The 22,486-nt window shown below is 50.2% G+C and overlaps 11 protein-coding genes across 11 annotated transcripts; 4 read left to right on the top strand and 7 right to left on the bottom strand.

Annotated features, from left to right (window-relative positions):
- Positions 1-110: 110 nt before the first annotated feature.
- On the bottom strand, positions 111-3,710 carry M431DRAFT_109763 (glycoside hydrolase family 31 protein). Its single transcript, XM_024911727.1, has 2 exons — positions 3,385-3,710; positions 111-3,325 (listed from the first exon to the last, which is right to left on the bottom strand). Exons 1-2 carry the CDS (start codon positions 3,467-3,469, stop codon positions 522-524), a joined length of 2,889 nt encoding a protein of 962 aa, XP_024777556.1. The 5' UTR covers positions 3,470-3,710; the 3' UTR covers positions 111-521.
- A 411-nt stretch (positions 3,711-4,121) lies between these two features.
- Positions 4,122-5,468, top strand: M431DRAFT_505436 (hypothetical protein). The gene is made up of 7 exons (XM_024918639.1): positions 4,122-4,538; positions 4,607-4,637; positions 4,702-4,745; positions 4,803-4,861; positions 4,921-4,965; positions 5,023-5,088; positions 5,142-5,468. Exons 1-7 carry the CDS (start codon positions 4,246-4,248, stop codon positions 5,339-5,341), a joined length of 738 nt encoding a protein of 245 aa, XP_024777555.1. The 5' UTR covers positions 4,122-4,245; the 3' UTR covers positions 5,342-5,468.
- A 5-nt stretch (positions 5,469-5,473) lies between these two features.
- M431DRAFT_79162 (hypothetical protein) lies at positions 5,474-6,100 on the bottom strand (the record flags this gene model as incomplete). The annotated part of the gene is made up of 1 exon (XM_024922786.1): positions 5,474-6,100. The coding sequence occupies one exon, from the start codon at positions 6,098-6,100 to the stop codon at positions 5,474-5,476; it is 627 nt and encodes a 208-aa protein (XP_024777554.1).
- A 321-nt stretch (positions 6,101-6,421) lies between these two features.
- M431DRAFT_351937 (hypothetical protein) lies at positions 6,422-7,074 on the bottom strand. The gene is made up of 2 exons (XM_024914485.1): positions 6,619-7,074; positions 6,422-6,565 (listed from the first exon to the last, which is right to left on the bottom strand). The coding sequence occupies exon 1, from the start codon at positions 6,809-6,811 to the stop codon at positions 6,641-6,643; it is 171 nt and encodes a 56-aa protein (XP_024777553.1). The 5' UTR covers positions 6,812-7,074; the 3' UTR covers positions 6,422-6,565; positions 6,619-6,640.
- A 1,621-nt stretch (positions 7,075-8,695) lies between these two features.
- On the top strand, positions 8,696-9,886 carry M431DRAFT_79075 (hypothetical protein; the record flags this gene model as incomplete). The annotated part of the gene is made up of 1 exon (XM_024922774.1): positions 8,696-9,886. The coding sequence occupies one exon, from the start codon at positions 8,696-8,698 to the stop codon at positions 9,884-9,886; it is 1,191 nt and encodes a 396-aa protein (XP_024777552.1).
- Positions 9,887-10,254: 368 nt separating this feature from the next.
- M431DRAFT_2921 (glycoside hydrolase family 18 protein) lies at positions 10,255-11,274 on the bottom strand (the record flags this gene model as incomplete). The annotated part of the gene is made up of 1 exon (XM_024914094.1): positions 10,255-11,274. One exon carries the CDS (start codon positions 11,272-11,274, stop codon positions 10,255-10,257), a length of 1,020 nt encoding a protein of 339 aa, XP_024777551.1.
- A 435-nt stretch (positions 11,275-11,709) lies between these two features.
- M431DRAFT_528715 (hypothetical protein) lies at positions 11,710-12,696 on the bottom strand (the record flags this gene model as incomplete). The annotated part of the gene is made up of 2 exons (XM_024920745.1): positions 12,631-12,696; positions 11,710-12,584 (listed from the first exon to the last, which is right to left on the bottom strand). The coding sequence occupies exons 1-2, from the start codon at positions 12,650-12,652 to the stop codon at positions 11,710-11,712; spliced, it is 897 nt and encodes a 298-aa protein (XP_024777550.1). The 5' UTR covers positions 12,653-12,696.
- Positions 12,697-13,827: 1,131 nt separating this feature from the next.
- On the top strand, positions 13,828-15,744 carry M431DRAFT_492110 (hypothetical protein; the record flags this gene model as incomplete). The annotated part of the gene is made up of 1 exon (XM_024916978.1): positions 13,828-15,744. One exon carries the CDS (start codon positions 13,828-13,830, stop codon positions 15,742-15,744), a length of 1,917 nt encoding a protein of 638 aa, XP_024777549.1.
- A 378-nt stretch (positions 15,745-16,122) lies between these two features.
- M431DRAFT_60465 (hypothetical protein) lies at positions 16,123-16,620 on the bottom strand (the record flags this gene model as incomplete). Its single annotated transcript, XM_024921564.1, has 3 exons — positions 16,123-16,355; positions 16,433-16,493; positions 16,573-16,620. Coding segments are annotated over 3 exons (342 nt in total), but the record flags the coding sequence as incomplete, so codon positions are not given.
- A 283-nt stretch (positions 16,621-16,903) lies between these two features.
- On the bottom strand, positions 16,904-18,815 carry M431DRAFT_505429 (hypothetical protein). Its single transcript, XM_024918638.1, has one exon. It carries the CDS (start codon positions 18,485-18,487, stop codon positions 16,964-16,966), a length of 1,524 nt encoding a protein of 507 aa, XP_024777547.1. The 5' UTR covers positions 18,488-18,815; the 3' UTR covers positions 16,904-16,963.
- An 897-nt stretch (positions 18,816-19,712) lies between these two features.
- Positions 19,713-22,229, top strand: M431DRAFT_78177 (hypothetical protein; the record flags this gene model as incomplete). Its single annotated transcript, XM_024922661.1, has 3 exons — positions 19,713-19,943; positions 20,001-21,146; positions 21,207-22,229. 3 exons carry the CDS (start codon positions 19,713-19,715, stop codon positions 22,227-22,229), a joined length of 2,400 nt encoding a protein of 799 aa, XP_024777546.1.
- Positions 22,230-22,486: the final 257 nt, after the last annotated feature.

Raw genomic sequence — 22,486 nt, 5'->3', positions numbered from 1 at the left:
GAATGGTGGAAAGTCCATGTGGTCGCGGACTATCGCAAATTCCGAAAGGCGGCCGGTACATCATCCATGTACTCTTGACACCTTGATGACTGCCCACCTCATGCAGGGCTCTGGCTTCTATGACGAGCACATTGTAACTTTGGGGCGTCAAGCTGCAGTATATTAATCCCCGCGAGCTCAAGAATTAAGCTTATCCGGCCGTTGCAATAGTCTGTGAGACAGCTGCCAATGACTGGGTGCTCGTATGATCTCTGTACGACCCGAGTTGATTAACCCGGCCCTCATATACTAAAGTACCTCATTCATCATCCACGCAACATCCTGCTAGAAGATACCTATCAAGAAGTCATTGTGAACAATTTCCCATATGATAGCGCTCAACGCTTTCTTTTTCATTTCATCTACATACGACACGCAATAGCTGGCTTAAACATCTAGATATCCTCCCACCAACAAAACACCTTCACATTTTGTCCCTAATAAACCTCCATTTCTATCTTTGTACTCCAGACCTCAGTCATTTAATCGAGCTTGATGCTCCAGTTCTCTCCAACACGAACACCAACGCGGTTGATAACCGCATAATAAGCTCCGTCGGCAGCGTGGTAGTCCACATTGGCAGACCAGGTGCGTCCTTCTGATTGGACTTGCACCTCCTTTCGATTCCACACATCAGGAGTGCCGCCGACAACAATGATCTTTTGCACGTGGACATCTCGCATAGCCTTGAGCCACTTGCCGGGCTTGATCTTCTTTGTGTCGCGTCCCTCAGCGTCAGTCGAAGAGAGGACGTTGGGCGTCAGGGTGAATTTCCGGTAGATGTATTGACCCTCCAGATAATCGTAGCTATCACCATCATCAACGTACAGCTCTCCCTCGGCCTCGTTATTCTTGGAGACGGAGATCACTAGAGTGTAGTCGTCGAAACGCATGAGAGCGCTTGAGCGACGAGGGATATCACGACGGGTGATGATGTGACCTCCTCGGATCAACATTGGGATGCGATCAATGGGAGCGTCAAGAGTGACGTGCTTGCCCTGTTCCGTCTTCACCGTCTTGTACGTAAAGTAATCATAGTAAACCTCATCGTCGGGGATCCAGATGTCGGTTGAGTACTTGTCTTTCTCTGCAATCGGCTTGACGAGCAAACCAGTAGATCCCAGGAAGAATTGGTCGTCGATTGCCAGGCCTCCCTCCGAAGAAGGATGCGTCCAAAACATCGGGCGGAGAATAGGACTGCCATCGCGATTTGCGTAGAAGAAAGTAGTATACCACGAGGGAAGGAGTGAGTATCGGAGTCGCAACGCCGCAGTTGCAATGGCAGTGTATGGATCACCCAGCAGGTATGGCTCACGGCGACGAGTGTCGATGTGAGCGTGGGCTCGGAAAAATGGGTAGAAAGCAGCCGTCTGGTACCAACGGGTAATCAATTCGCTTTCGGGATCTCCAAAGAAGCCAGCGACATCAGCACCAGAAAATGGAAATCCAGAGATGCCTTGGTTAATAAGCATGGTAATAGAGGTCTGGAGGTGGCCCCAGTCCGCCAGATTATCACCCGTCCACATGGCACCGAAGCGCTGAGAGCCAGAGAAGAAAGCGCGAGTAAGCACAAAGGGGCGTCGGAACTCGCCCTTCTTACGGCTCTTGAGAGCTTCAAAGGTAGAGTGGTGATAGGTCATTCCGTTTAGATTGTGGACATCTCGGTGCTCCCAGTCATCAAAGTGAAGGTTGTCCTTGGGCATGGTGGTCTCAGGGCCGTGGAAGACTGAGGGCTCATTCATATCGTTCCAGATGAAGGTGTTCTCCATTGTACCGTTGAAGTTCTCGTACTTGTAAAGAGTTTTCCACCATTCGCGAGCCTTGGGGTTGAAGCAGTCAATCCAGTTTGACAGACCAGGCCAGCAGTCGCCCTCATAGATTTTGCCGTCCTTGTCGTGAACAGCAAGGTCCAAAGATTGGAGTTGCTCATTAATCGGATAGTTGTCAACTCTCTTGATGTGGGGGTCGATAATAACCACAAGTTTTCTGCCATGGCTGTCCAGCTGCTTACCAATGCTAATGGGGTCAGTGAACGAATGAGGATCAAAGGTGAAGTATTTGATCTCATCAGTGTACTCAATATCCAGCCAGATGACATCGTAGGGAATCTGCCACTTGTCGAATCTGCGGTCCACGTCCTTGACATCATCTTCAGAAATATAGTTCCATCGGCACTGGTGGTATCCGAGAGCAAACTCTTGAGGCATAGCGGTAGTTCCGGTAAGCTCTCCATACTTCTTGGAGATGTCTTGAGGAGTCGGGCCCAAAAAGACAAAGACGTCAAAAATACCGGCCTCAGAGATCCAGTGAGTTTGGGTACTGCTGGGGGCTTCGGCATTCAGACTGAGAGGGTTGCTGCTGCCCTTGGTCTTAATGATATCAACCCAAGTATCGGCAGCATTGAGCCACAAGAGACCGACGGAGGAATCTTTTCGGTGAGCTTGCATGAAGGGAATTGATCCGTAGAGAGTCATGGGGCTATCGAGAATGTACTCAAAGACATCGGCATTGTACATGCGATACGGCTCGTCGTAGTTGCCGTCGCCACCTCGGGTCTGCTTCAGAGAGAGAGGTCCAGTGTGTTCGGGAATACCATAGACATGCTCGTATCCATGGAACGAAATGTCGAGGGCCACACTTTCAGGGCCGCGAGGCTTGGTATCTGTACTTCCACCAAAAGTTTCATCCCACCAAGTGCTTTCTTCTTCAGGGTTCTCCTCTCCCTCGGGCCTTTCGACCTTTGGTCTCCAGTGCTCGAAGTTGAACAGGCCACGTTCGTTGAACTTGATGTGAGAAACACCATCTCTCCGGAAATCAATTGCAAAGGGCGACAGCTTGATGACAGCCTCAAATTTGCCTTCGAGGCCGTACTGGACATTGATCTGAGAGTCATCCTGGTGGACAATTTCGGCCTTCAGATCCGGCTCCAGACCGCCAACAATGGACCATTTGGCGGCCTCATTGTAGCGCTCCTTTCTTGCGACGCTGCCGTGCCTCAGCTCAATATCCTTGTTCTGACGTCTCTCCTCGTCAATGGTGACACGGGCAACACCCGATTGGAGGAACGAGATTGTAACAGGCAGTCGGACCTTTTCGCCCGCGGCATTGATCGTTTTGAGGATGACAGCCTGGATCTGACCGTCTTTCAGAGAAGGGGAGTCGAGGGCAACTTGATAGGGAGAAATCCACGTCGAGCTCTGAGAAGCGGCTTTATCCGCATAGTCACGGTTTCGTTTGCAGAATCCAGCCTGGGCGCACTTTTTGAAGTCGTGTTCCTTGACAGCCACTGGACGCTTCATCATCAGCAAAAGAAGTTTCTAAACAGAAATTGATCATTCATCATACAGGCTGGCCCAATTAGGCATAATAATGCACTCAGAAGGCTGAGGAGTGCTGTCCACTTCCAGGACAGCCCCATCGTCGACCTCATGACGAGGGCGAGGTTGGGTAGGTAAACAAATCAAGGGCGTGGTACAAAAGATGTCGTTCAAATGCAGGCAATCACAAGCCACATTAGTTCTCGGGCAGATCAGTAATACACAGCCTCATTCAGACAGTCAGCTGAGGCTATGCGATGATGCTGGTGATAGAATCCCTTCCAGAGGTGTATCTGACACCGTTAGGATTGGGAAACGTGGAGTCGAGGTTAAGCTGTCCATTTTGACCTCCTCGACAGCTCTCAATCGGGCATAGGCCTAAAATTAGACACGTTCCGCTCCCAGGCCCGACCGCCATTGTTGGAGGGGTCTGCCTCTTTAGATGCACTGTATTCAACAATGCGATATAACACACGTGTTAGATTCATATCGTAGCCTTTTATCCAGCACAAGCCAAGCGCTGGATTGACACTGTATTACACTCAGGATCTGAGAATGAGTGAGGCTTCTGCTATCTTTGGTGGTTCTGTGACGAATTGTATTAGACAGCCACCATTGTCGATTTGCATGTGGCCTGCCTCGAGCCTACGAACAAATTATTCGTCCAGATCTTGCCTGTTTCATTGTACGTACTTGAAATCTCTCACCCCACAGATCTGCCTTTTATGTCGTCAACCATCACAAGCCCCTATCTAATATGGTCCGTCTGAAAGTACCTCTCATATAGGTATGTCGTCGAGAAGAATCCAGTCCAAACCTATCGCACTGTACAACTGCCAACTGTTCTCTTTTTTTGCTTTTCCACACCAGAAACCACCAGCAAATCACCATGCCTGAACCCCACCACGAGGACCCCGCTTCAGGCCCAAAGTCCACTCAGGAGATCCCGCAGCCAAGGGAACAACAGCGACACAACCCGCTACTGAGGTGGACAACGGTAACCCTCCCCCCACCAATTTTCTTCGTCCCGCTACTACTTCTCGCCGCCTTTTATCTTCTCTTTTCTTCCTCTCCTCAAGTCCAACAGTCTTGTTCACTTCAGCACATCCCGCCAGTCCAACCAGTATCCTATACCCATCCTTCCACTCCAAAAACAGTCGCCATGGCTTCCACCGAGCAGACGTGAGAATCACCCCGCCATCTACCCCTCCATCGACAAAAGTTGTGCGGGAATCTAACCCACTCGATAGCTTCATTGCCATCAAGCCTGATGGTGTCCAGGTAAGCTACACTCGATACTGCTCCTCTCGTTGTCAAGGTCCTCTGCTCTAACTTTTTACTACAGCGTGGCCTGATCGGCCCCATCATCAGCCGCTTCGAGAGCCGTGGGTAAGAAATTTCGATCGAACCCCTCCATGCGATCGACAGAAATTGACAAGACAATAGCTTCAAGCTCGTCGCTATCAAGCTCACCCAGCCCGGAAAGGAGCACCTCGAGGCCCACTGTTCGTCCTCCCAATCAAATGTCACTCAGGAGCACTCTTATTGACTGACTGTCATCCAGACGCCGACCTCAAGGGCAAGGGCTTCTTCGATGGCCTCATCAGCTGTAAGGATCCAGCCAATACCGAATAAAGCAGGCTCCAAACTGACTTTTCCTCAACAGACATGAACTCTGGCCCCATCTGCGCCATGGTCTGGGAGGGCCGTGATGCTGTCAAGACTGGCCGCAGTATGTTCTCTCGATTTCTTACCCTGTGACAATCCACTAATCCATTCGCTCAGCCATCCTCGGTGCCACCAACCCTCTTGCCTCTGCCCCTGGCACCATCCGTGGCGACTACGCCATCGATGTCGGCCGCAACGTCTGCCACGGCTCCGACTCCGTCGAGAACGCCAAGAAGGAGATTGCCCTCTGGTTCAAGGATGGTGAGGCCGTCTCCTACAAGGCTTCCCAGTTCGACTGGATCTACGAGAAGGAGTAAACTGTCTTTTATGACAATATGACAGAGCTCTGAAGCAGCTGTAAGGCTTTACAGTCACTGTACCGTTGAATAGGTTGCAACAGGGTAAAAAATAAAAAAATAAATTGCTGAACTTGGTTTCTTCGCGTTCGTTTACGGCCTTCGTGCCAGTGAGGACTTGATTCTAACGAGTATGCTCGCGAACCATGGCGTAGCCCAAACGCTGCCGATGATTCGGACAGGCAGTAGGGCCTTCGTTATTGCGTAGGCTAAGGCGACCTCGACAAGGATCTTGTACTTTTGCTCTCCCTTTTCCCATCGCTGTATAGCGTCCTCCACGTGTGCGTCTTGGCTCGTGGTCCCAGGCGTAAGCTGTGGAGATGTGCTGCTGTCCTCCTGCCCAAAGCCAAACCAACCTTTTCGCTTAAAATACTTTTCAAACCTGTATACCCCTCCTTGCACGTACTCGCCAAAGTGCTCTGTCATGTACGAGATGGGCACGTAAGTGGTGTAGTGAAACAGGGCGAATAGCCCAAACAGAGGCACAATCGCCGTCAACTCGTGTAGAATCATGAACGAAACGACATGCGAAACAGGGGCATTGCGGAGGCCGTTTGTGTATTTTTGCAGACGCTTTGGAAGCCTGGACGTTAGGCGATCTAGACGCGATATGCCGCTCGCTTCGGTGGACTGGGGCCGGATGGAGGAGCGCAGGTGGAGCGCAGGAGGGCGTGACCGAAATGGCGGACGCCAATTGAAGGGGATGCGAGCGCGAGACATGGCAGATGGAGGCGGGTTTTGTGACAGAAGCAGGTTGTTGGAGGGAAGTTTTGGGCTGTGATAAGCATGGAGCTCAAACCGTGAGCTACCTTGTGGGAATGCATCGCTGTAGTGGGGCTCGAGTGCGCCGAAGTGCCTAAAAGCCCCAGCGTTTTGTGACTGAATCATATCGCCCTTTGGCTGTATTCCGTAAATATCTATGCAATTTGACAAAAGAGAAAAGGCTCTTTTTTAACCCATAACGTAAATCTCAAGCGTTATATACCTTCATATTCCTGAAAAAACAAAACGCCGTTTAATTCTCCAAGTTGAAGTGTCCGTCCAGCAGTGTCAACTGTATTCCTTAGCCTAGTATGATGCCCCTATCCCTGTATAACCAAAGAACGCCAAAGCATCCGTGATAGTCCGTGTATAAATCGTGATTCTCATAATGCCGTAGCAGCTTATCGACATTTCCTCTGCATTCTTGGATGATTAATTTCCTTCGAACCAATTGCGACATGCTATGGGCGACTTACCATTTAAGGCATGCTTCAGGCATCAGTCAAGCAGCGGGACATTGTCGTTAAAGAGGTCTTGGTTTTGGGCCAAAGCAGGCTCTCCCACAATCTTCTTATATGGCGTGCCCCTGTTGCTGATTTTGTTGTAAAAGCTGCTTCTTCCACCGGCAGCCTTGATCCATTGGTAGCAAGCAGCAAGTCTTTGCGCCATGACTGTTTGTGTGTAGTGGTGGTGATATTTTGGATTCGGCAAAAGATGTAGAATTTTGCAGGGATGATGGCCGAGATACCAGTCGTTTGTCTTCTTGGAATATTTGCCTGTCGATGGTGTCTACTGTAGGTATGATGAAATATCAAGGCACTTCACAGACAGGACAGCTTATATAGATGCTTGCCACCAAATCACGTAAGGACTATGTCGACGCATAAAAAAAGATGCCCCTCGGTTTCCTGCACAGCCCCTGAATAAGTTTGGTTGGGCTCTGGAGTTTGCCCCAATGTTTGCCTAGGTCATCATACAGGGAGAGCTTCACTTTGGTTCGCCATCCGAATCTGAAACGAGAAACATGCCGGGGCTCCTGGCGCTTCTGGACTGATTCGCCCCAAAGTGCCAGACCCCTGACGGAGGCTTTTGGCCAATCAATGCTGCTGACGGTGCAGACCGGGGCAAAATCCGTTCGATAATCATGAGCACACCTCGAGATAATGAAACGCTATCGCGCAACCGCTCTCAGCTAAGCCTCCTCGCAGACCGTACAAAAAGACAGCGAAGCCTTTGTCGACGTTGCGGTGAAGAGTCGGTAAGACACACTGTTCGTATTTTTGCTGCAGCGGGTAAGATCTTGGCATGTTACCCAAGGTCGCAAACTTTACAGCGCCAAAGGGACATCGCGGCTAGTGACAGGCGCGCGGCATCGAAACAGCTGATTATGGCAGCCAGAAAGCCATAAAAATAGAGACGAGACGAGACGAGACGATGTTTGTGTTTCGTACTCGTACTCGGCCGGCTCGCTTTTGTGTTGCCTCATGTTATGGGATTGAAACTCGTCCAAACATTTTTCTTCCAGGAGGCCGCCCTCAATTTTTCATGCGTCTATCTATAGCCACGCCGCATACCACCTGTCATAACACCGTTCGTTGAAGCGCCTAGACACATGTAGGTTCAAGACGGCAGTTAATAGGAATGGACGTTTGAATTGAGAGCATTTTCATTATAGTCATCAAACTGCCCATTGTGCCTACACTGTTTCGATTTTTTGCTGATGAAATTGATTGCATAAGTTGGCGACTATCAGATGATTCGAGGCCAGCTATCTCTCACGATAATTTTCTGTCGTAAATCAAAACACCTCGGCGATGCACGTTCTTAATGTGCATTAACTGTCCATTTCGTTCAGAAATACGTCATTTAAATATATCGCCAAATTTTGATGCTGAATACTCAGATGCCCATTTCGCTGCAAATAGAGAATGATGGCGTTTTCCATCAGTGTCTCAGTCTCTTTTGCTCGTACGGCTCACCTAACTCGGGCTCACAGCCACAAACTGACGATGATATCATGATTGACTCCATTACTGGTGCAGCTGCTACACGTCCAAGTTGCTTCCTTTGTGATGTTGTTGAGATCCCACCATGGGCGGTGAGCTTGCTTCAAGCTGGTTGCCGCCTTCCTCGTGAAGCAACATCTTTGACCGCCTCCAGCACAAGAAATTCTAGGTTTGGAAAGCATCAAGATGCCTCTGCCTGCTCAAAATCACGCCGGAACGCTCACATCCGATGTCACCTGCACACTTTGTCGTCTCGAGACACTCTTTCTCCCCTCACCCGGCCCGTCTCTTACCCCAATGGCCGGTGATGCTTCCTCAACATAGTCCCAACATGACGAATTATGGCGGTGAAACAGATTGCGGCTGATCAATGTCTACAATATCTCCAATTCAAAACTTCTCACTTGTTCCAAACTTCTACTTTCTTTCCAAATCCTCCACTCATTTGTCTGACATATCCAGCAAAGCTTCAACCACTCCGGCTTGATTCTCTTCAATCGTTCTTTGTTCCCACTGCCATTCACCTGTTCTGACAATTTGCTTGATAATGGCCATCTTCAAGCTCGCCGCCGGCCTTGTCGGTACTATCGGCCTTTTCAAAGCTGTTCAGGCCCAGCAATTCCGCAATGAGGATCTCATCCTCTGTGACTGTGGAATCGGAGACAACCCCAACGAGCCGGGATGGTCCACTTCTCGCCAGATGAACTGGTACCAGGACATCAACTGGCCCAGTTCCGCGTACAAGTATCCTGATGCTCCCGACATGGCTGTCGAAATCCCCTTCAAAGAGGGTTGGTATCCATGGGTCCCCGCAGGTGCAACTGCCACAATGCCCAATGGTGATGTCTGGACGGCGTATATTGAAGATGGTACTCCAGACGGCTTCAAAGCTGGAAGTGCCGTCACCACCAAAGAGAGTGGTCAAATTCTCAACTGCTGGGCTTACCGTGGTCGTCCCGTCAGTGCTGCTCTCAACAAAACCGTCAACCACGATGCCATCTGCTGGAGTGCCTTTGTTTGCAATCGCGACAACCATCCGCCGCCTCGCCCTGCGGATATGGGTTCCCAGACTTCGACGCTGACCACGTCTTCTGCAGCGCCTTCTACCACTTTCTTCTCCCAAGCACCACCCCATACACCTGTGCCTACTCCGAGCAATGGTGGCCAGCCCGTGCCAACTTCCACTCCTCACACCGGCCAACTTGCTATCTATTCCACTCTCAGTCCTCGATTCATTAATTGGCAAAACACTTGGGGAGCTTTCATTAACAATTTTGTCTGGGATCAAACCACCGGCAACTGTGTTGGTGGTCCCATTAAAGGGCAAGGCTACACCATCAACGTTGAGTGTGCGGGTGTGAAGGTCGACGATGACACTCACATGACTCTCCTTCTCATCAAGGCCCTCCGTGACGTTGGCCTCAAGAGTTTGTGGTTCAACCAGAATCCCGTCATCCCTGGGATCAACGGAACCAATGTTACCGCGCCCAGCTGGGTCGTCATGCCAGAAGCTTTCACCATCAGAGCCACAGACTTGTCCACCCGCAAAGTCGTCGGTTACCTGTCATACGACACCAAGTATGATGGCTTCCTCAGTGGCCCATGCTCGGCATGCGAAACTGCCCGCTTCAACTCGGACTTCTTCAACCCCATTATTTCTGCCGTCCAGGGCAGCTATCCGGTGTACAACAACTTTACCATCGAGGCTCAGTGTAGCCCTTGGATGGCCTGCGCCTAACCAGCAACTCCCGCTTGTTGTGGTCTTTTGGTAGTTTTCAACATCTCTTATGTGTCAATAAGGCACTATGGCTTAACCTGTTGTCATTATCTATCGAAATGGTTGAGGAGGACGAAGGGTCATCTTTACACTAGTTGCTCAATACTATAGATGTATGTATGTTGCCCTAATACAAACTCATTGTGTTCATCGGCTCTGTTCATCTAAGCATCCACTTACTTGGCCGCAATGTAATTCTAAGCAAGTGTTTACCACTTGTCTGTATGTTCCATCATATACATACATGGATTTATGTATGCATGTATGTATGCCCTGTTTGCTCTTTTCATATTAGATATGGGACGTTGATCGTTTCTATCCCTTTCCCCTCACGCATCTGAGCCATCTGAATAGTACTCGAATGCTGTAGGAACTTGAACAGGCTTGCCGTTGGGGGCATCAGGATCAGCCTCTACCTCTAGCACAGGCTTGGTTGCCACATTAATCGGTGGAGGTTGGACGCTAGGTAAAAAATCTTCCTGCCTCAGAACAGAAGTCATCTGTCTCGCCCATTCCCATGGCCTCTCATGCCCACCCGGAAGACTGTTGAAGTACTCCCATCCCATAACACCACCGAACCGCTCATGACGGCCTCGGAGTAAATTCAGGACGGCAGAGAGAAACTCCCACATGACAAACCCACTGCCATTGGCTGGGTTTGTAACAAGCCCAATAACAACCTTTTCGATGGGCCAGCCTTTTCGTATGATCATTTCGTACATGATGGGGTTGCTCATATCACCCCAGCCACAGTAGAATTGAGCATTGTACCACGAGATTTCATGACCGCGCATGACTTCCAAGGCTTCGTAGTCGAAGCCGCTAAGGTTACTCCTATGATCCAGGAGAGCAGCGGCGACGGGCGCGAGCGTGATGAGGAAGCCTTTGCCAAAGTCGCTTCTTAGGCGATCAATGAGCTTGACGACGCCGCCTAAAGACATTTCCTCTTCGACGTCGAGGTCCAGGCCGTCGAGCCCACGCGCGCGAATCATGTCTCGCAAGGGAAGATAGTATCTTTCGAATTGCGCGTCAGAGCCATCGAGGCGTGTGTATGAGCCTTTGGCGGCTCCGCCGAGCATGCCTAGGACTTTGACGCCGGAGGCTTGGAGGATGCGGAGTTCGGCCCAGAGGGTTTCGAAGCGTGGATGATGAGGAGGGTGGTCGTTGAGGGTGATGTGGTTTGGGTCCTCGTTAAGGTGGATGGCGGCGAGGATGAGATGCGTTAATGAGATGCCGGGTTGGGTGAGGAGTGGGAGGGGAGAGATGAGTTTGCCGGCGGAGTCATGGTGGGTTTGGTAGTAGGTTATAATCCTGGGGAGAGGTTTCGCGCCTTGAGGTATTGGAGGCATTTGAGATAGAAAGATGGATGAAGTAGAGCGAGATGTTGGAATGGCAGTGAATATGCGAAGTGATAGAGTTGAGATGGCGGGTGTCCAGCTGGTATGAGCTCTGGTGGGGGTGGCAGGACCCCGCTATCAAGAGACGCCCAGCCTGGTGAGCTTATAGGAATCTATTGGGCAACATCATATCACATGCATGCGGCTGACAGGTACATATATCGAAGTAGAAGATATTCTGGCAAGACGGAACGTATATAGTCTAATAAGCTCTACAATTTTATTTATAATCCAAGTTAATTTACCTAAAGATATCCAAGGGCTCACCAAATAACACATGTATATCGCCAGCAATGATACAGGTATATAAGCCATGGCACTTCTACAGCCCCAGCGTCAGAAGTTCGAAAAGTAATCAAGCCAATATTCTTGAAGTATCCCCCAAATTTAAGCTTTATCCCAGCTGTTGCGTGCTGATCCGTCAGTCACCTTATTCCCTCTGACCGTGCTGCCCAGGCATCGTCCAGGGTTCCATCCCGCAAAGAGGAGCACGGCTGCCGCTACTGGCGCAAATTCCAAACAAGCAAAGTAAGTCTCATTCGACTGTATAGATCCATTCAATCCCTGAGCTGTCTCTGCAAGCCTGAAAACTGTTCGCAGATACACCAAAATCGTCACGACAGCGAAGACAATAGCAAAGGTATCAAGATCGCGCCGACGAAGAGCATGTTTGGCACGCCACAGGAAACGTCCCGCAACTACAATGAATACACCAATGGAGAAGACTTGGTAAGCTAGACCACCCAAGAGAATGTTGTTCGCAAATGTTGGGTCTTTGTGCTTTGACTCTTGGCTGCCGATGAGAGCGGCTCCAGCCACCTGGGTGATTGTTGATATGACGTCGGACAGAACAAAGAACCACATGATGACTTTGGGCGACAGAGAGGAGTATTTGGATCCTAGTCGAGAGATGAGGGCTGACAGAATGGTGTATATCCCCGCGGCGAGGAAGACGGGAGCGGTGACGATGAAGAAGTAGTTGAGAATGAAGAAGATCAAGTTATAGGGGTCCTTCTTCGCCGAGAGAGAGCGTGCAACGTAGCCAACGATTTCGAAGAAAAGGCCGACGGAAAAGGGGAAGAACCACCAGCTTCTGTAGCGGATTGTCTGGGCCAGGTGGATCACCAGCATGAGCGAAAACCAGATGGCCGCAAATACGGCGAGGGAAAAGGATGGTGTGTAGCCATAGATGATGACGGGTACATCGTGTTTGCCGTTGGGATTTGGGAAGTTTGGATCGATATAACCGTGGGCTGGTGTTGCTGTGTTAGTCAAGTCGGACTTGATGGGGGAGATTCAGTAACTTACAAGTTGCTGCGTTTGCGCTCATGGTAATCAAAGGAAATTAGCAGATGTAGGAATTGAAAATTGGTCAAATTAAGAACTGCGATACAAAAGAAAGAAAATGGTTGATTAAAGCTGTTTGTCTTCTGTCTTCTAGTTCTGTCTTTGGGAGAGCATGTCTGTCTTATATCCTCCCAGTGTAGGAGCAGTCATGGTAGCATTTTAAGCTTGCCCAGCCACAAACCAGGAGCAGAGATCTAAATCCATCGACAATCTACGTTTCCAGCTGGGCCCTCGTAAGCATAGTTCTAGAATTACGCGTACGAAACGAATCAGGTAGATGAACCCGCACGGGGCTGGTTAATAAGTACCGCTATCTTGCTTCTAGTCCTGCATGGTCAGAATCGCGGTGTTTAACATCTTCCGCGTACCTGAACATCACTACAGTTAGCGACAACTAGCCAGTCTGCGGACACGGCTCAATTTCTCAAATTGAACATTTCAAAATTTGATTGGTAAATGTCCTATATTGTAATGTGGATAAGCACCCAACACTACAAATATTGGGAGCATCGCTTTTCATGATTCCACCGTCAAGCATATCGGCACTCATCTGACAACGTGCCGCTCTCAGTGGAGCATCTCCGTCGGCCATCGGCGGTCCACATCGCCGATTGGTGTCCCGTATTTGCTTCAAAAGCAGCGGCGGCGCTGAATCAATTTCCGCTTGGAGCAATGCAGGGCTGCCTTTTGGGGTTTGGCTAAGCCTCAGGGCTGAAAGGTGTCGTAATAGGGGAGCATTCAATTCGTCATGGTGGCTTCTAAAGGCGCTGCAAGTCGAGCGCTAGACGTGTGAAGCCAGAGGTTAGTACAATATGGCATGGGAATGCGGATTATCCCATTCATATAGAACATTTTCATTGATGCCACCATCACCCCTGTTCAATTCACCGTAATAGAATTATCGACATTGGCAGAGATTATGTGTACCGTGATTGAATTATTCATATGTTACCCAAGGTAGATAGACATCGTAAGAGTTCATATGTTGGAGGTTTGTAACTGGAAGCATTGAGCTGCTTGAAGAGCGCTTGGGGCCCCGCTTCTGATCGAGGTAGCTGATTCCGAATTTTGCCGCAACTTTTCCGAATCAAGCTCAGATTGCTTCACTGAGCTCATGAACTTCAGTCTCCCAAACCCTTCTGGAACATCGCTGCGGCGATGGCATCCAAACGATCTCTAGTGTCGCGAAACGGGCATCTCCGTCTGCTGACGGGGTCGAAGCCCCCCGTCCTTTCATCAGTGTGTCCATTCTGCTCGCTCTCTCCGGCATCTCGAGCAGTCAAGACTCGATCAAGGCCAGGTCTCAAGGCTCAAAGGTGGCAATCGACGTCATCAGCCGCAGTGCTCACCTCATCGAATGCTCGCAATGAACTTGAAAAGACTCTTCTAGAGCTCCAAAGAAGAATTCCGGAGCTGGTAAATATCTCGAGGCTGCAATTGGCGCTCCAGGGATTGCGTCAGGCGCCTGGCCGTGAAGCGATCAGAGTTGCGATTCTAAGCATTGCCAACGGCTCGGAAGGAAGAGACGCCGCACGAAAGGTTCTGAAAGCACTCATCGTGGATCCATTGGTTGATGAGCAGGAGTGGGAGCAGAGGCTTGACGAGCATGACACCAGCAGGCCGTTGATCATCCGAGTCGGGCCCAGTCAAGGGCAGGCTACTCGCTTGGAATCATCCAAGCACAACTTACCGGATGTGTTGGAGGTTTCTTCTGCTGAACTAAATGGACTCAATCTAGAGCTTCTTCTGATGGACGCGGATGTGCCTGTCAACGGATCAGGCCTAGCTACCGTTGAATCGCTTGAGGAGTCTGTCCTCGTCCCGTCTGTTGATTTGGATTCTGCCGATGAGCATGCTACTCCTATGATAGCGCCTGTCCACCAAGCGCTCTTGGTGGCCGACGGGCTAACTGGAGCTGTTGCAATTTCTGGGTTGCCGATACTTGATTGCGCGGACACAATCACTGCCGCTGTCAACCTAAAGGGGTTCTCGAAGGAACAGCTAGGGGCCAATTTCACAGTGATCGACACCTCGTTGGCAGAAGAGGCCATCAATCTGTTCCGCCAGGGTCCTCAGAATGCCATGTCGTACGAACAGCGCTGGTCTGCGAGCAACCTCGGCCTGTTGGTTGCATGGCTCAAAGCCGGCCTCAAAGCCGCTGACGATGAAGCGACCAAACCAGCAGTTCGAAAGCTCATCGCATCAGTTTTACAAAACGCTCTGTCGGCGATTGAGACTGAGTCTACGAGTAGGAAATTGTCGCGCGAGTTGTCTCACTCAATGATCAGCCCCGAAATGCGCGCTATGAACGAGGGTCTTTCGAAATGGGCCCAGAATGCACACGCCGAGCTGCAAGAGCAGCTTGACTTGGCTTTCTCGGGACGCCGCTGGAGGAAGTTGGGATGGTGGAAGCTGTTTTGGCGCGTGGACGATGTTGCGATGCTGACAAACGAGATTTTGAGTCAACGCTTCTTGCCCACCTCGGAACAGGAGCTGGTGTATCTCACTGGACAGATTGCCCAACTTCAAGGCAGAGCTGGACAATACTCGCAGCCTACATCCTCTCGTGAGGCTCTTCCTGAGGGTCCGTCGGCTTTCTCTGTCACCAACGAGCCGGTGATTCCCGTTGCCCCTCGATCACGTCTTCCCAAGTGGCCAGGACACATCGCGTTTACGCGACGCTATATTCAGAACGAGACAGTTCCTGCCCTTCAGTCACTGGCTCAACAATTGGTTGTTCAATCTCTAGCTACATCGTCTGTCACAACATGTCTAGCAGCACTACTATATGTATCGTCATTTTCATCAACGATATTCGAGGCCGGTGCCGTGGCAGCTCTCGGCGTTGTATACAGCCTCGGCCGAATGCAGAAAAAATGGGAGACTGCTCGTGAGTTTTGGGAGGGCGAAGTTCGGGAAGAAGGCCGCAAAGCCATCAGAGCTGCGGAAGAGAGTGCCGGAGAGGTCCTCGACGGGGTTCAACAAAATAAGCTGTCGACCCAGAGAATCAAGGAGTTGGAACAAGCTAGTGAATTGGTGGCCAAGGCGGAAGACGCGCTGGCACGGCTAAAATAGACATTGACAATGTGTACGAATATGGACAGGAATAGACTTTGTACGAGTATGGAAAGGCAATTGAGCCCTATGACACATGTATATCTAGATGATTTGCTCTAGAAACGAAGCTCAAAATGGTTTGAGCCTCGCTCAGCCGTGCCTATCCTACGTAACTTCAGACTGCCATTCCGACTGCCCACTTTGCCATGGTATCTTTTGTCGCTCTCAGCACAACATTACTCTTGTATTGCCACAATATTTTTTTCTCTCTCTTTCTCTCGTATAGAAAAGCACAGAAACCCCATAAATCCTAAACGCCAAGCCCATGTTTCCCCCTCATCACGACGCACAATAACTTCTCCCCGTCTCGCACAATAGAGAGAACGCTCTTTACCGGCCACGACCACCACTGGCACGGGCACGGCTGACCGTCGCACGACCTCTCGCCAGACCAACACCCCTGCCCCGTACGTTGCGGCTGCGGAACATGGGCGCGTTGCGAAGCATGTCGGGGACGATGAAGAAGCGCACGTGGGATCCTCGGATGTAGACCTGGTCGAGGTGGGAGACGCGGCCGTCGCGAGCGGTGACGGTAATGTCCTTGAGCTGGACGTTCATGTTGTCCTCGGCTAAGCAGAACGATGTGTTAGTTTCGATTTTTTGCGCACGAGGGCTCGCACATTGAGCCATTGGGAGGGGAGTGTACCTTCGAGGAGCTTTCCGCGGTATGTCTGGCCCGACGTGATTTCGAGGGTGATGATGTGACCCTAGACTACATGTGAGCTCTCCGATCCATTACAAGGACTAAGGCGAAAGCAATCTTTAGCAGCATTGGAGAATACGAACCTGTGCCTCATTGAGGAGCTTGATCGGGATGCCAATGGTGGAAGTCATTGTGGTGGTTTGCTGGAGAGTAAAGGAATGTCGTAATCTGGAGCTATGGATGGATAGCTTGAAAATTGACCTTTACAAGACCCTGGCTATGATGGCGGGCTGGCTGGTGTTTAGGTTGGAGGTCTGCCTGCGGTGGCCAATTGTTTATCCGCTCTCCGGAGCAGCTCTCGGTGAAGTCTGGTACCTGACAAGGTAGAGGTGTGCCGTTACCGAAGAAATTCCGTGTCTTGAGACGGAATTACAACCTTGAAGTATGAGATGTACAATTTAAATGGACATATTAGGACACTGCAAAATACTGCAATTCTATTTATTCTACTGTTTTAATTAATTTGTTAAGCAATTACGCGGTATCCGTCGTTGGTGTCGCCACAGCTGACACCACAACCTGCGTTGTCTGGGTATCATTCCCCTTCTTCTGCTTCTTGGATTTTCCTTCCAGCATCTTTCTCTTCTCTTCCTTGCGGGCCTGCTTGTCGAGGTTTCCAATCGTCTTTTTCTCGTTTCCACATGGCCATTTAGCCATAGCTGCAGCCTCTGCTTCCTCGTCCCATTCACACGGCAGAATAGCAAAGACTAGGTAAGAAGTGTGAGTTTTGAGTTCGCTCTCCGGTCTGTGAACGAGCCGTCCCTGCATCCAAGGCTTCTCCATATCGTCAACGGTTCCATTCAAATTCGAAGGCTGGTTTTCGCGGTTAGGAGTGGAGTCTAGATCCATTTCGCTGTCAGGTCCCTCGGCTCCTGTCTGTAGCACCTGAACTCTCTGAGTCTCCTTATTCCTGTCGGCAAGACTTTTGAGCTTTGTGACAGCTTCTAAAACATCCGCTGGGGAGGAATTGTATCCTTTCTCGGTCGGGTAGTTGACTCCAACCTTTTCTCTTGATATGTTGATCTTTTGGTTTGAAATCTCCACCATGTCCACATCAACCCAACCCAGGGTTCTCAGCTCCGTGACTGTTCGAGTAACTTGTTCTATGCAAGGCGAAAATGTGCAAATGTGGACGCTCTGCTTGGGATCTAGAGGCGATACCCAATTGCTATCCTCCTCAGCTTCTTCGCCCCCCTTCTGGAGCTTTCGCCTTGAAAGGTGATGTAAAGCCTCCCAGGGAGCCGGCAGGTCCAAAAAGACAGCTGTTGCATTAGGCGACTCGCCGTTAACGTTGAATCCGTCATTGTATACATCACGATGTGTGAGCTTAACAAGGTCGTCCAGCCCGTGGTGTCCAATCTCCACCTGCATCTTCTCATATCGCGATTCGTTGAATTCGAAGCTGAAAACTTTCCCCTTTACATCGTCCGAGTCTCGTGGGTATCCGTTGTAAACCGCTCTCACGGATGCGTGGGTAAAGCTTCCGCTGCCAGCTCCAGCCTCGATAATTCGGGTTCCAGGTCTGGCTCGTATCCTATGGAGGATATAGCTGTAGTCTGGTGTATATACAACTTGCGTTCTGTGGGGTAGACTAGTAGTCCAAAGTTCGGGGGTTGGACGTAAGACATAGATGAAGCCGCTCGGCGCTGTAACAGCCTTCTTTACCGGCGCATTGGCGGCCGTGGAATCATCGTCGTCATCTCCACTGGCTATCGGTGTATCTTCGTCGGTTGCATCTCGTCTCCGCTTCTTGCCTCGAGAGCCCGTATCGACATTCGACGCGCGGACCTGGGAGCCCCATGACACATCGAGCAATGTTGAGTGAGGATAGGAGCCAAAGCGGGTATTTAATGTTGCACCCTCGAGGTAACCGTCGACTGCACCCGTTGATTTCTCCAGCGTCAGCGGCAGGAAGTTGTCGCGCGATAAGCTGATAATGGCGAGCGTCCCGGCAGACGTCTTGTCGCCGGGCACCAGAAATGTTGACGGTTTAGTCATTTGCGAATTGAAATATTTGCAATTCGATTGAATGTCGTCGAGAAGATGGCAGAGTATAGTGGCAGAGACGAAGTCTACTTAGACTTGTTATCCGTATCGCAAAGAAAAAAAAATATTTCCCCAGTTACAGTTAGACACAAGCTACTGCTACGGTGATGGCTGGCGCTGATTTCCGCAGCGGAACGGCGCCGTGCCCCGCCTTTTCTTCCAGACAAGCTCAGATGCAAACTGCCGGTAGGGGCTTGAATTCCAGGGAGGGGCAGGCCGGCTCACCCTGGCGATCATTATTCTTTGATTGATGGGATTCCATTGGAAAGGTGCAATGGTTCGGGTTTTCTGGGTTGGAAATTTGCATGGGCCTTTTGCGTGATTCTGGTCTAGAGCATTTATATAGGTCGAGGCACTCTATGTGCTCCTGCCGTAGTAGGCAAAGGAGGGTTTGAACATTCAACCGAAGTTTGATTCAGGCAGTTGGACCAGTTATAGCCTTTTATTGAACCGGCTGCCACAACTTATTGTCATATTCATAAGTACCAAGCCCTCTGTAAATACAGACAGCCTCTCTAAAAGACCGCATGGGTATATGGATTTAATATGGAATAATAATAAGTAGACAGGGGCTGAAGGTTTACTGCCTGCATCTATTAGTTTGCAACACTATTAAACTCTATGCAGCTCCTTACATGCAACGTCGAGAAAAGCATGGATGGACTAATCCACCTAGAGAAACCTGGTCAATCCAGAGAACCTTGATGAGTATTCAAGACCAGTTTTTGGATTACATACGGTTTTTACCCTCAAAAGATTTTGAAACAATAAGGCAAGGCTTCTATTGTACCAGACTTCTATCCAACATTGAGCCTAGAAGCCCTAGAGGTGCCGCCATGGGCCCAGGGCATCGAGCACGCTAAAAAGAAAAATTTAGCGGGAGATCTCATGCTTCCATTCCGCGACGCTAAGGAGGGGCATTTCTGCAAGGGTGTGGTGAGACTGCAAGAGTCACTATTGTGTTCAAAGCTTCGTGTCGCATTCGTGCTCTGACTCACCTGATTGCCTCGGTGATGCCCTCTTACATGCTGTGTCCTCTTCTTCTACCCTAGTTGTGGGCACTCTATATATGAATCTCCTGCGTCTCGTCGCCCGACCTCGATCTCGACCCCGCCTCCGTTTCTGCGACCCTGCAAAAAACCACGTCTACTTCTATCGAAGATACTCCCTTGCCGCCATGGAGTCTCTCAAGCTCCATAACTCACTGAAGCCCGGTGCGCCGGTGCCCTTTGTTCCCATCAGATCTGGAGAGGTGTCCTGGTACGCCTGCGGTCCGACGGTCTACGACTTGAGTCATCTGGGACATGCGCGCAACTATGTCTCGACTGATATTATCCGGCGCATTCTACACCACTTCTTTGGCTTCAAGCTCAACTTTGTCATGAACATTACTGACATTGATGACAAGGTATGGAGAGTCGTTCAGGTCAAGATCGGAATGGCTCAAGGGCTAACCCTCTGTTAGATCATAATCAAGGCAAGAAGACAGCGATTACTCGAAATCGAAAAGGCCAAAAACTACTCTAAGGAAGAGCTCGCAAAGCTGACACGCGCGGCCTTTAAAGCGTATGCGGCCAGCAGCCTGCCATTGCTGGTGGAAAATGGAATCGATTTGGACGAGACGAACTATATTGCTCAACGAGACGCTGCATATGGCAAGATCCTCACCGGGGGGACCCTGACTGGAGAGGGAAAGCCAGGAGATGCCGAGGCCAAAGTCAAGATGCACATCAGCAACATGGATGCTGCAGCAGAAGCTCTCAAGAATGGTTCGATATTCCCCGGAGCCGACGAAATCTTCCTCCCTTATCTCGATTCTCTCTATAAGGAATCTGTCGATACACGAGACCAGACCATGTTCACAGACTTGACCAAGAGGATGGAAGATCTGTTCATGGCCGATATGGATGCGTTGAACGTTCTCAGGCCGGACCACATCACAAGGGTGACCGAGTATGTTCCCCAGATTGTCAAGTTTGTGGAGCAGATTGTGAACAAGGGATTCGCATATGAATCCGAAGGGTCTGTCTATTTCGATATTGGCGCTTTTGAAAAAGCCGGCAACTCTTATGCCCGACTACGACCTGAAAGCAAAAATGACAAGGCTCTCCAAGAAGAGGGCGAGGGGTCCTTGTCGAAGAATCTGGGCGGCAAGAAAGGTGCTGGTGACTTTGCCCTCTGGAAAAAATCAAAGGCTGGAGAGCCGTTCTGGCCTAGCCCATGGGGCGATGGTAGACCTGGCTGGCACATTGAGTGCTCAGTCATGGCGTCTGATATCCTGGGCTCCCAGATGGATATTCACTCTGGTGGCATCGACCTTGCCTTCCCTCATCACGACAACGAGCTGGCTCAGAGTGAAGCTTACTTCTGCGAACATGGCAAAGGCGAGCATACTTGGGTCAAGTACTTCCTTCACATGGGGCACCTCTCCATTTCGGGGTCTAAAATGTCCAAGTCCTTGAAGAATTTCCAGACCATCCAAGACGCATTGGCAACCAGCTACACACCACGGAGCATGCGCATTGTGTTTTTGATGGGCAAATGGAATGATGGCGTCGAAATCTCACCAGACATGAGAGCCCAAGCTGATAACTGGGAGTCAACGATCAGCGTAAGTATAGATCGTCACCCAACAGTAGTCGAATTTACCCCCTAACCATACTTGATGCAGAATTTCTTCACAAACACAAAGTCATGGCTAGCTGAGGCAGGCATAGAGAGCGGCGTAAAGTCACTCAGCATTAGCTCAGACAAGCCTGCCACCGGTCTCCTTGCTGAGCTCGAACAAGCCAAGAAGGACGTCGAGGCGGCGCTCGCAAACTCAATTGATACCCCGCGAGCAATGCTGGTCATCTTGAAGTTGGTTAACACCACTAACAGTTATCTCAAGGATAACAAGGACACTGATCTCGCTGAAGTCGAGGCTATTGCTCGCTGGATTACAAAGTTGGTTGGCATCTTTGGCCTTGATGCCAATGCTCAGCCTCCCTATGAAGGCCTTGGCTGGGCCTCTGTGATTTCTGAGAACACGGATCCTGAAACTGCCGTCAAGCCCTACGCTGAAGTGCTTGAAAAGGTCAAGTCAGATATCGGGGCCCTCTCGCTGTCCAACGAGGTCGTCGGTACTCTTCTCTCAAGAGATCCTACGGCGGACTTCCAAGCCATCGCTCAGGGAGGCTCTCGTGATATAGAGAGATTATCGCTGCCTTACTTGAGGGTAGTGTCTCAGATCCGTGACGAACTCCGTCGCACTGTCTCTTCTTACGATCCGCAAACCAAGAAGGCGATTTTGCAAATCACAGACCGAATTCGCGATCAAGACCTTACCAACCTTGGCGTTTATCTCGATGACCGGCCTGATAACCAGCCATCGCTTATCAAATTCGTACCCGCTGCGGAACTCATCGCTGCTCGCGAAGAGAAGCTTGCACGAGAAGCCGAGAAGGCGAGGAAGAAGGAAGAGGCAAGACTTGCCAAGGAAAAGGCAGACCAAGAGGCTCGAGAAAAGGCAAAGGTCCCTCCGGAGGAGCTATTCAAAAAAGATGAGCGCTACAGCGCCTGGGATGAGCAGGGACTTCCCATCAAGCTGAAGGATGGCAATGAGGTACCCAAGAGCCAGCTCAAGACGCTTAAGAAGGCATGGGACAAACAAAAGAAGATTCATGAGGATTTGAAGGCCAAGGGAGGCCTTTGATGACTTTTATTTGTTTTCGTTTTCTTTTTAAGTGCTAGATAGCAGCTAGATACGCTTTTGCAGATATTTATAGCTCTTCTACCAAGATACTCCGGCCATGGGAGAGTTGGAAACGGTTACACCCCATTGCATTGGTGACTGGTTCCCCCTAGCAACACTCAAGCTGATGCTACAGTGTCCTGTGTTTCTTAGCTGAGAGTGACAGGTTCAGCTTGACAGTTGTGCCGGCTGGCAGCTGTGGCAACGTTTGTCGCCAC

The sequence above is a fragment of the Trichoderma harzianum genome (genome assembly GCF_003025095.1).
Source record: "Trichoderma harzianum CBS 226.95 unplaced genomic scaffold M431scaffold_3, whole genome shotgun sequence".
Taxonomy (NCBI): Eukaryota; Fungi; Ascomycota; class Sordariomycetes; order Hypocreales; family Hypocreaceae; genus Trichoderma; species Trichoderma harzianum.
Note: the sequence above shows the minus strand (reverse complement) of the source record. Positions and strands in the feature narration are given on the sequence as shown.

Excerpts from the sequence above, each read along its gene's own strand:
- M431DRAFT_109763 (XM_024911727.1), bottom strand. The coding sequence starts at position 3,469 with ATGAGGTCGACGATGGGGCTGTCCTGGAAGTGGACAGCACTCCTCAGC. Across the intron at positions 3,326-3,384 it reads ATGCCTAATTGGGCCAGCCT|TGGCTGTCAAGGAACACGAC; the intron begins GTATGATGAATG and ends TGAAGCGTCCAG.
- M431DRAFT_351937 (XM_024914485.1), bottom strand. The coding sequence starts at position 6,811 with ATGGCGCAAAGACTTGCTGCTTGCTACCAATGGATCAAGGCTGCCGGT.
- M431DRAFT_505436 (XM_024918639.1), top strand. The coding sequence starts at position 4,246 with ATGCCTGAACCCCACCACGAGGACCCCGCTTCAGGCCCAAAGTCCACT. Across the intron at positions 4,746-4,802 it reads AGCCGCTTCGAGAGCCGTGG|CTTCAAGCTCGTCGCTATCA; the intron begins GTAAGAAATTTC and ends ACAAGACAATAG. Across the intron at positions 4,966-5,022 it reads CTTCGATGGCCTCATCAGCT|ACATGAACTCTGGCCCCATC; the intron begins GTAAGGATCCAG and ends TTTCCTCAACAG.
- M431DRAFT_505429 (XM_024918638.1), bottom strand. The coding sequence starts at position 18,487 with ATGACTAAACCGTCAACATTTCTGGTGCCCGGCGACAAGACGTCTGCC.